Source organism: Centruroides sculpturatus, unplaced genomic scaffold, assembly GCF_000671375.1.
Source record: "Centruroides sculpturatus isolate CEXI.00-Female unplaced genomic scaffold, Cexi_2.0 scaffold112, whole genome shotgun sequence".
NCBI classification, from domain to species: domain Eukaryota; kingdom Metazoa; phylum Arthropoda; class Arachnida; order Scorpiones; family Buthidae; genus Centruroides; species Centruroides sculpturatus.
In genome coordinates this window covers 753,635-765,481 of record NW_019384367.1, presented here as the reverse complement: position 1 = coordinate 765,481, position 11,847 = coordinate 753,635, and the positions used below count along the sequence as shown (strand labels likewise).

General features: G+C 31.3%; 1 protein-coding gene across 2 annotated transcripts in view; it reads right to left on the bottom strand.

Annotated features, from left to right (window-relative positions):
• LOC111612958 (guanine nucleotide-binding protein G(i) subunit alpha-like) overlaps nt 1-11,847 on the bottom strand; it is a 60,415-nt gene that overhangs the window by 29,478 nt on the left and 19,090 nt on the right. For both annotated transcript variants that reach the window (XM_023354261.1, XM_023354253.1), the window contains exon 2: nt 2,661-2,703. In XM_023354261.1, the coding sequence (XP_023210029.1) occupies nt 2,661-2,703 (43 nt within the window). The remainder of the gene's footprint in view (nt 1-2,660; nt 2,704-11,847) is intronic.

Below are 11,847 nucleotides of genomic sequence, written 5' to 3'. Positions count from 1 at the left end.
AGTTTAAATATAAACATAACATCCAATGCCTACCCGACAGTCTCGCGAATACATAAAAGAATTGTTTTGTCAGAAAAATAAAAGGCTGGAATTACAAGGGAGAATTTCAAAGTTCGGAGGAATACTATCCGATCGGTATATACCGGCTTGAGCGTCAATGTCGACGTCTCCCATTCTCTGAAAAGTTTCGAATTGTTGCCCGAAGACAAGGGAAGACCAATGGGTATTCATTATTTTACGTTGCTTCTTCTTGTGTTTGTTCTGTGGGGTGTTCGTTATCCGATCATGTGTTCGTTGTCCGAACATAAAAATCCATCGCGAAAGTGTTCGTTATCTGATTTGTTCGTTATCCGATCTGTTCGTTAACCGATCACCCACTGTATAAATGTTAATTTTAACATTTAACATAATTTTAAATTTTAATTAGAATATTTTTTAATTGTTTAAAAAGAATTTTTACAAACTATTTTATTATTGTAAAATTACAAAAATATTAAAATTCCTGTAAAAGGGATTCATGAATTAGTTGTATAAATGTTGAACATGTTTTTATGAGAACTTATAAAAAAGGTTTAACGTTTATTATATTTCTTTTGAGTGAAAAGCAGTGCAATTTTTATATGTAGGATTTTAAAACACTAGAAAAATTTTTAAATGGAGTATACTCTACAATGAATGATTAATGATGATAGTTTTTAGTGTTCTTTTTTGTTGTTTTTTTAGTAATTTTTTTAATTCCTTGTTATTCGAGGGTAAGCACTGTGGTTCTTGAAAGTTTTGTGGCCAAACTTGTCTACCTTTTTTCCTGAGTATCCAATGTGCAAATCAACCTCAACAAGATAACAAAATTACAAATAATAGTCATCGCTAATACTTTCAATGCCACCTTTGTTTCATTCATGTCAGACAAGTTAGCATGGTTCTCACCCATCAGTAATATTGTGTCTGTTTTCTTGCATTCAAAGTGGTACGATTCTAATTGTGAAATTATATTGTATATACATACTATCATAAAACTTGATGAAATGTTTCTGAAATGGCTTGATGAGGAGTATGAGGAAGATAGGCTTCCTCCTTGCAAACAATGAGATTGAGGATCTCTGTATGAAAATCCTAGAAATGTTGAGAAACAAGCATATTTTCCACAGGCAACATCAGTATCAAGAAAAGTGTGCATATTGCCCCCCAAAAAAAAGAACAGTAAAATTTTGTACAAATGTAACATGTAGGCTACTGCACTGATCTGCAAATACCAGATAATAACAATCCGCAAACAATGCCATTTAAAAAAATTTAGACTAAACAGATTCAGAACTTGGATAAAAATTATAATTAAGTTTAACAATAATTTCAAGTATCGTATTTCTATTTTTATCAATCTCATCAATCTGATCACATATCAATTTTCTGTTTCTATATCAACGTTATTTTTAATGTATTCTAACTGAAGTAAAGTAAGGGAAACATTAAAATGTGTATTATTCATAAAAAAACTTCCTGATCTAAGTAAAATTTATCAAGACAAAACATTAAGAATACAAAAATACATAGGGTGAGCTGTGTATGTTCACCATTGAGTAACAGTGTTACAAATCTGGCTGCAAGTAGTGCTGGATTAACAATTTATATTAATTCTTTATATATATCCAATGTACACCACATACATGCTTTTTGGCCTATTTGGTCGAATTTTTACTTAAATGCATTTTATACAGAAAATTAAATAATATCATTTGTAAAAATTTTTATTTATAATTAGAAAACATAATATGTTCAAAATGATTAATAATAAGTGAAACAGCAAGGCCATTTTTTGGGACAAGACTGTCTTGGAGACTCACTACTAAGTGGGATCACTTTGACGTTCATGGTGGGTCTTGTTCTCATTCTCCAATCTTCTTTGGTATTGCTGGTTTTGAGCACAATCATTCAAACTTTGCCAGCCTCGGCCAAGGTGTCGTCCACAATGCATTTTTGGTGAAATTAACCTATCCAATAACAAAATTTCTCTCCATTGCATGTCACCCCACGTTGAATTTTTGTCAATGCTTAACGAAAATTTTCCGTTTTTGAAAAAAATAATTGTGGCTAGTGTATCATCCGAAATTATTTTTCTATTCTGCACAAACAACATAAATAATAAATGTAAAAAAAAAAAATACTTTGGAAGTTAGTTTTAATATAAAATTATAACAACTTGCACCATCTAGTTTCAAAAACATTCCACTGCTGAAACGAGATATCTCAGGTCAACTGGTCAAGGTCAGCAGGTCATGACTAGAGAGGTAAATGGGTTTTTTCAAAGATTCATTTGTCAAAATTTGATTTCGCAATGTTCGCATTTCAAACTTCCCAATGAACAATGCATGTGCAAATCTCGCATTCTTGCCTGTTTGTAGAAAGAGTGTTGCCATTTTGTATTTTATTTTGACTTTGTTCTTAGTTCCCTGAATACCTACAAGTCTGGTTTTTTTTTATGTGCGAATGATTTGGGCACCAAATACTCTGTGCCAAATTGCAACTGCTGACATGTAATCCTTCATACCTCAAAGGTGTGCAGCTGTTGACAGCAGGGCAATTTTATAAACAAGACATAGTCTGTAATATAATACTGTTTATTGACAAATGATTAAAAAAATATATATGTATATAAAACTTACTTCATTTGTTTAGCAATAGTACTTTTCCCTGATTCACCAGCACCTAAAAAAAAATTATATATGTAAAATATATTTATAAAAATAAAAAATATAATTACATTTGTTAAATTTTACTATTCTAAACACTTTTATTTTACAAATATTTCTTATAAATTAAACAAATATTTTACATAATATAATTCTTATTGAAAAGTATAGCTAACTTAAAAATCTCTAATCATATAACTCAAATAACTTTGTTCTCTATATAAAAAAAATTAATAACAGTATTTAAATAAATAATTGAATAATAAAGTTAAATGATTTAACTTCATAATAAATTAAATAATTTTCAAATTATATAAAAACATTTTCTATATACTTTTTTATTTTTTCTAGATCAAATTATTTGTGTTTGAAATTATAAATTTGTAATTTAAAACTGACAATAATATATTGGATTTTTAAATCTGGTTATATTTTAAATATATCTTACTTTACTAAAGAAATAATTTATTTTTAGAAAAAAAATATTCTTTCTGTAAATTCCTCTAAATACAATTACAGAGAAATTTACAAAAAAGTTTGCTTGCAAAAACAAACTTCTAACATACATGTAAATTACAAAGTGCAATAATTTTAAAATAACACAAAATATTTATAAATTGTTAGTATATAAGGTTCAACAAATTTTGTACTCTTAATACTTTGTTATAGTCAAGAATCTACAAGCCACATTATTTTTGGGCTATAATTAAATCAGTTATTAATTATGAAATTTGAATGATTAATAATATAGAGTTCCTATTCAAATTTTTGTTTTAAATTCCATGACATTCCCTGACCAACTTTGTACAAATTCCAACCCTCATGTTCCTTACAGTATGGCATATTGACAAAATAAAACAGCAATTGACTTACTCTGCATATACACTACTGCTTCTCCAACTTTTAATTAGTTATTTTTTCTAATTAACAGTTATATATTATTTTTATTGTTGAATTATTAAAACTAATTTAATAAAACATTTTATTTTTAAAGTAGTTTATTGTGTTATTAATCCATAACCATAAATCTACTTGGTTTTGAAAAAAAATCCATTATTTATTATTCATTAATAAATACTGTATAATCCATGTACAAAAGTATATATTTATTAAATTTATCCCTTAATAAATTTCCTGAACTTTATAAAATACAGTGTGTGATCGGTTAACAAACATAATCCATTCCAAGACTTTGTTCGCTATCCGAATTGTTCGTTAACTGATTATCGATTTACCATACGTTTTTATGGGAATTTCATTAATTTGTTCTGGATACCCCAAAAAATAAAAAATATATACTTTCTTACTATGTTTATTTATATGTAATAATAAAAATACATATATACACAGTCTTACATTTTTATTAGTCATGTTTTTTCCATTTGTGAGGGTTAAAGAATCTGTCTAATTCTGATTGCTTTTCTCTCTTCAAGATTTTTCAGAAGTAATTAATAGCATTGTAATTGTAGAGATCATTAAGACTATTAACCTCAACTTGGTTTGAATGCCATTCTAAGACAGTCGTTCTGACATCATCCCACTTCTTCAAAAAAATGTTTAATAGAAGATAGCAACATTAATTCTCTTTTTCAAAAGAAAACATATCTTGCTGAGTTTCTTGGTGTTCTTCTGTCATCAGATCCGTTTCAGGTTCCATTATGAGCTCTTCAATGTTCTTTATTTCTCAGATGTGATTTTTGTTACTCCTTAAGCTGCTTGAATATTCTTGATAATACAGTATCTTTCTTAGATAAAATTTAACTATGGCCTACTGTAGACCTGTTCAAGCCATACTGCCCAGCAACAACAGACATCAGATATCTGCCCACTCTACTTTTGCTATTATACTCTCAACTTTCGAAAATAAAAACTGATGCTAAACTTAACAAGTGCCCACCCGACAGTCTCGCAAATACTAGAAAAATAAAAGGCTGGAATTATAAGGGAGAGTTTCAAAGTTTGGAGGAATACTATTCAATCAGTATATACCAGGTTGAGCTTCGATGTTGATGTCTCCAACACTCCAAAATGTTTCAAATTGTTGTCCGAAGACAAGGGAAGACCAATTGGTATTCATTATTTTACTTCGCTTCTTCTTGCGTTTGTTCTGTGAGTGTTCGTTGTCCAAACATAAAAATCTTTCGCGAAAGTGTTTGTTATCTGATCACCCACTGTATTAATAAACTAGAAAAAAAAATCAGAAATTGGTTTGTTATGCAATCAAAATTATTAAAATGAAAAATGATAAATAATACCATTTGAATTAAAATTATCATTTTTTGTACTTTGTAAACTTTTGGGAAAATTTTTTTGTATGCTTGAAAGAAATTTTGGATCATGAAAATATTCTATACCCCTTTCCATAAGTTGCATTGCACCATATTACTTCTTGCTGCCTGCAGATGTCAACCACTTAGTCAACCATATTGTTAGCAAAACAAAACATCAACAAGACAGTTGCAGAGGCAAATTCCCTGACTTTTTAACAAATTTTCTGACTTTCCATGACTTTTTCCAAACACTAATGAAAATTCCTGACTTTTCAGATGGGTAGGAACCCTAAATATATAATGTAAATAAATAAGAAAAAAATTTATTTACAAATAGACTAAACAATAGTATATTCCAAATTACAATTTGCAGACAATCTGCTTGTTATGGTAATAAAAACTGTGACAGACTGACAGAGGAGGTAAACAAGACATTACAAAAAAAATCCATCAATGGAGTGCAAGGCACATGCTCCCTGTCAATTACAACAAGAGTGAAGCAATGATATGTACTCAGAAAAATAAAAGGGGTCAACTACAAAAGACACTAAAACTATGGATGGATAATAATAGGATAAAACAAGTGAAGGTTCTTAAATACCTAGGTATTTATTTTGATCAGAATCTAAACTGGCAACACCACATCGAGGAAATAAGTAGAAAAATGAACCAAAAAGCAAATCTACTCAACTAGATCATTGGTAAAAATTGGGGCTTAAACTTCAACAACAGTAAAATGATATACAAGATGGCTATAGAACCAGCGATTCTTTATGCCGCTCCAATATGGCATGATGCTCTTAGTAATACAGTCAACCCCCCTATAACACGGATTCCTATAGTTTGGATTCCTATATGACAGCGAAAAAATTGTGATGGTATCCGTACAAACATGGTAAAAAAACTCCTATAATTCAGTAAAACGTCATTGGACAGCCGAACTACTTTCCGCCGTCCAGCGACACGCTACAGAGAGTTTAGGCAAGTAAGTTGAGTTTACTATCATCTGTACAGTATGTAAATTAGGTACCGTAAGTCTAATACAGCACTAATTTTATACATTTCTTGTGAAAGAAACATTTCTTATTCAACGGCCATAAAAATTATTTATATTAATGATGTCTCCGAAGTTCAACAAAGTTTTTGCAGAAAAATAACTTATCAGAAATTGCGCCCGCTGTTCGGTGCACTGCTCCACGACAAAAACAAGCTTAAGCAATGGCGATATCGAACGGTGCACACTCAGTAAGTAATCCTACAATTTTTTGTTTATAGCATAGTTTATACAGATTATTCCCAAAAAAATATACGTGTTTTGGAAATGTTGAGTCAAATTAGTCTAGGAATCGATTAATTTTATGGAAGAAAACCTTTCAAACAGCCGTAGTCCGTAAACTTCACACGTGTCAGGCTGTGATTGGCAAGGTCTCCTAAAACATCAATTTCATAAAAAATGGAACGTATCTACCGTCTTATAGGGGGGGTCTACTGTATACACATCCGTAAAAAGTTACTATCCATACAGAGAAGAACAGCACTGAAAATTGGAAAGGGATACAGTACAACACCAACTGATGCTTTACTTGTGCTCGCATGGCTTATCCCGGTTCACATCATGGAAGCCTGGAGTTGGTTCTTCACCAACAATGGTTTGCAAAACTACACCAGGAATGACATCAGCAAAAGCATCAAAAGCAAAATGATCTCTCATGACTTTCCTAATATGCCTGATAGAATTAACAACTAAAACAGCAAAATCATATTTGGGACAAGATTATGTCTCAGAGATGGAATCACTTTGATGCTCAAGGCAGGTCTCATTCTCATTCTCCTATCTTCTGTGATATAGCTGCTTTTGGGCACGATCATTCAAACTTCACCAGCCACAACCACGAGATCATCCACAATGCATCTTACAAGTTAGATGAAATTAACCTATCTAATATCAAAATTTCTCTCCGTTGCGTGTCGGCCCGGGTTGAATTTTTGTCGATGCGTAACGAAAAGTTCCCGTTTTTGAAAAAAAAATAATCGTGGCTATTGTATCGTCGAAATTATTTTTTTATTTTGCACAAACAATATACAGTTTAACCTGATTATAATGTCATCGAATGTAACGACAATCCTAATATAATGTCAAATTTTTATCAGTCCTACAATTTTACTATACTAGATAATGTTAAAAAACCAACTTGTAATGACATAAAACTGTTTTAACGTCATATTTGAAGCACTCCCAAATTTACAAAATTAGATTACAAATTTTATTTAACATAGAAGAAACTACGTGTTCAGTCCTAAGGTCAGAGTTAACTTCTTAGAATGACTGTGGGCGGTACTCTCACCTACCTGACTTCGGTGAGGTGAGGTGGCTGTTTTGCCTGTTTGTAGAAGAGGGTCGTCATTTTTTATTTTATTTTGACTCAATTCTTGGTCCCCCAAATACCTACGAGTCTGGATTTTTTTATGTGCAAATGATTTGGGCACCTAATACTCTGTGCTAAATATCAATTCTCGACATGTACTCTTTCATACCTCTATGCTGGTAAGAACATCGGGCAGTACGATTTTATAAACAAGACATAGTCTTGTCAAAAATTATGAAATCGATGATAAAACATTAAACAATACAAGCTTAGAACTCCACCCTGCAGACAGCCACAACTATGAAGTGACCTTTGATTAAAATCCCGATACTATTAACTACTTCCAATAAAAAGTATGTATGGACGGTTCCAAAAAAAAATCCAGTGTGGGGGCTGGTATTTGCATCTTAAACCACAAAGGTAGGACTGTATACCAAGCTCATCTGAAGCTTGCAGAACACTGTAGCCTAACTCAGGCAGAGCTCTGGGTCATCTACAAAGCCATCACTGAAATATATGTAGTAGCAAACATAGAGGGTACTGTAGCCATATGTATGCCGTTCAGAGAAATCCTACCTTTCTCTATTGTCTATCTCTTCTCCCTCCTCCTTTCCCCCTTTCCATTATCCTCTTTTCTGTCGGTTAAACACCTCGTGTACGGGCGATGTCTTTCTTGTATGTATGTACTGTATATCTAGTAGCAGCAATAAATGATAATCAGAAACTAATGAGAAGAAAAGAAAGTCAAATCAATTTCTACAATTTCAAGTAATGATTAATATAACAGCAGCATACATGTTTATTAGAATTTATTATGATATAGAATCATTAATTTTTTTTATTATTTCCCCAGAGATCATAAGGAAGTAAATAAATCAAGTGAAGACAAAAACACACTTTGACATCATAATGAACAAAAATTAAAGCAGTGTTCCGCAAAGTGTGTGCCGCGGCACACTGGTGTACCGTGGTCAATAGTTGGTGTGCCGTGGGAAAATTTCAAGTTTTGTGAAAATAATGCACCTACACATAGCTGAGAGTTATGCGAGTGAAGCGCTTCGTTGCAAAGGAGCGGGACAGCCCACCCGTGCACCGCGCACATGTCAATGTGATATTGTAACACTGCGCCCCGCTTAGTCATCGTTGTCACACGCTTTTGTTAACTGAAACAAATCACTTTTCGCCAGTAACTAGCCACTAGTTTGTAATTGTGTCATCACGAACGTAATTGACTTTTTTTATTACAAATAAATAGACCCTAATATATGTATGTGTATATAATGGATAAATTCCTTAAACGTACCGCAAGTTCGTCAAGTAAAACTAATGATTCCCAAGAAGCAGAGTCAACGAAGAAAAAACCTAAGCTTGTTAATCAAAAATATGATGAGAGCTATGTACATTATGGCTTTATATATTACGAAGACGAATCATGCCCAATCCCAAAATGTCATGTTTGTAGAAAAACTTTGGATAATAATTGGATGGTGCCCAGTAAACTTTTATGACATTTAACTACTAAACACCCATTGGTGGCTCAAAAAGACAAAGCCTTTTTTCAACGTTTGAAACAGGTAACTCTCATCAGTTCGTCTTTCAAAACATCAGACAAAGCGCAGAAAGCAAGCTATGTGATTGCTAATATGCTTGTTAAATCCAAAAAGACTCATTCTCTCGCTGAAACTTTAATTTTACCTGTCTGCAAAGTTGTCAAGATTATGATTAGCCAAGAAGCCACTAAGGAAATCGTAAAAATACCTGCGTCAGCAGATACGATCTCATGTCGAATTAATTATATTTCTAGCAACATTCAATCAACATTAATTGAAAAATTAAGGCTTAGTGGAGTTTCTGCACTACAAGTCAATGAGGCTACTGATATCAGTGGTCACATGCATCTCATATCAAATGTGAGGTACACTGATGAATATGAAATAAAAGAGGACTTTTTATTTTGTCTGCCACTACCTGGTTATACCACTGCAGAAGAAATATTCAAAGTAACAGACTAGTACTTCAGTGAGCATAATTTGGAATGGCACAACTGCATAAGCATTTGCACCAACGAAGCAGCAGCTATGACAGGAAAAATTAGGGGATTTATAACCAGGGCTTCTGAAAAAACCCTAATATTAAAAACGTACATTGCTTTTTACACAGGGAAGCACTGATGGCAAAGTCTCTGCCTGAAGTTTTGTCTGTCCTTCTTGTAGGACAGACAAAATTGTCAATTACATCAAGTCGCGACTGCTGAACTCTCGTCTGTTTAATGCAGTGTGTCAGGAAATGGGAGCAGATCATCAGTCACTTCTGTTTCATACAGAAGTACAATGGCTTTCTCGCAGAAAAGTGCTATCTCGAATTTACGAGCTAAAAAATGAGACCCAGGGTTCAGATTTTGCTTCTCTGTTTAAAAGAGAAGAATGGGTATCAAAACTTGTATATCTGGTGAATATATTCGACAATTTAAATGAGCTCAACAAAAAACTGCAAGGCAGGAATTCTAATATTTTAAAGTTATCTGACAAGATTGAAAGCTTTTACACTAAGTTGGTGTTATGGATCAGCCACACTACCAATGGTAGTAATGAAATGTTCCCAAATATCATGGCTGCCAAGTCAGAAAAAAGTGCAGACTTTGATAGTGAAACACTTAGAGCTTTTAGGAGAAAAAATGCTCTCTTATTTTCCTAGCTGTAACCTGCAACTGATGGACTGGGTACGAAATCCATTCTCAGATAGCATTTCCATTGAACACCTACCGATAAATGAGCAGGAAGAATTCATGGAGCTAAAAACTGATTGGACATTAAAACTAAAATTTCCAGAAACAGAGCTAGCACATTTTTGGCTGCATATAAAAAATGAGTATCCACTGCTTTCAAAGCATGCTATTGCAATTCTCTTACCATTTGCCATGACCTACTTATGCGAATTGAGGTTTTCAACTCTCACTACAATTAAATCAAGAAAAAGAGAACACCTGAGGATGATCAACCAAGAGATGAGAGCAGCCTTATCAACGATTGTTCCAAATTTTGATCGCCTGTGCTCAGTTAAGCAGGCTCACATTTCTCATTAAACATTGTACTGATTTTTATAATAAATAAATATTAAATAAACATTGATTTTTTCTTTGGTGTACCTCTAAAATTTCTTGATTTGGTAGGTGTACCTTGAACACAAAAAGTTTGCGGAACACTGAATTAAAGGATATTCATTAATCAAGATACAATATGATTAGTATACAAATTTAATTGTATTTAATTAATTAATTCAAAATTATACAGAAAAGAACAATTCAGAATAGAGATCAAACTTTAGATTCTTGTATAATTTGCATTGTATTTTTTTGTTTGCATTTAGAGTTAGAATTCAGAGTTTTTGAACACAGTCTATTCTGCTTTTATTTGTTTTTATTTGAATTGTATTTGCAAAGATCTTGAGATTATATGATTTTGAAATATTCAATCCTACATAAAATCTTTTCACTCTTAAAATATAGAACTTTGTTAATACTTACAAGTTATATTATCTAAAACATGTTAAATGAGGCTCTTTCCAGACTACATAGACATGGAACATATTTTAAGTCTGTAATTTGATAATTACATTAATTATATTTGGTATTATCTTAAAATCATATAGTTATTATTCATCTAATATTTCTGAATATTTCTCACTGGCATATACAGTTTGTAACTGATTCAATTATACTGTCTACAATTAAAACAGTAATAAACTAATAAGATTATATATGAATTCTAATTCATATAGTCTAGAAAGAATCATAATATAGTTTAGAATGATTTATCAAATTTTAAAGTAATTTAGTTTTGTATAATTAAACTATCAAATAATAATTAACGTCTAGATTTATAAATAGTAAATCTAAATTACTATTTCCAGGCTATATTTACACTGATTTAATTAATTTCTTTACATTTATCAATAAATTAATATATTATTATTCTAAATGTAAAACAATTTATTTTCAACACACATTATAAACATTGCATTTATTAATTAATCACACATTTTAATATGTAGTTTAAAAATTACATGTTTACAGAAAAACCTCGATTAGCCAAAGTAATATAGACCAATGGTATCTTGGATAACCAAAAATTCAGATGACACAGACATCCACAACCATTTCAGATTAAAAATTACAAATGTAAAAGATTTATATAATAGCACTTTTAAGCTTAGTTTTATACCTTAGTGAATTTAATTATATATAAAACTATAATTGTTAAAAACAACAATTATATCCTACAACACTATATTTATTATACACCTAATACATACAATAGTTTTAAGAATAAAAATGAGTGTTATTGTAGTTATATTTTATACCAGTAAGTTTTGTCTCCTATTGAAGTTAAATAATAAACGGTAACAAAATCGTTTTGTAAATACATGTTATTGTTTTAAACTTTCTTTTATGAATTATGGTAAGAAAAGTGATGTATTCATTTAGACTTCAGCCTTAAGTAATCTAGAATCTCAGATAATCTAGGT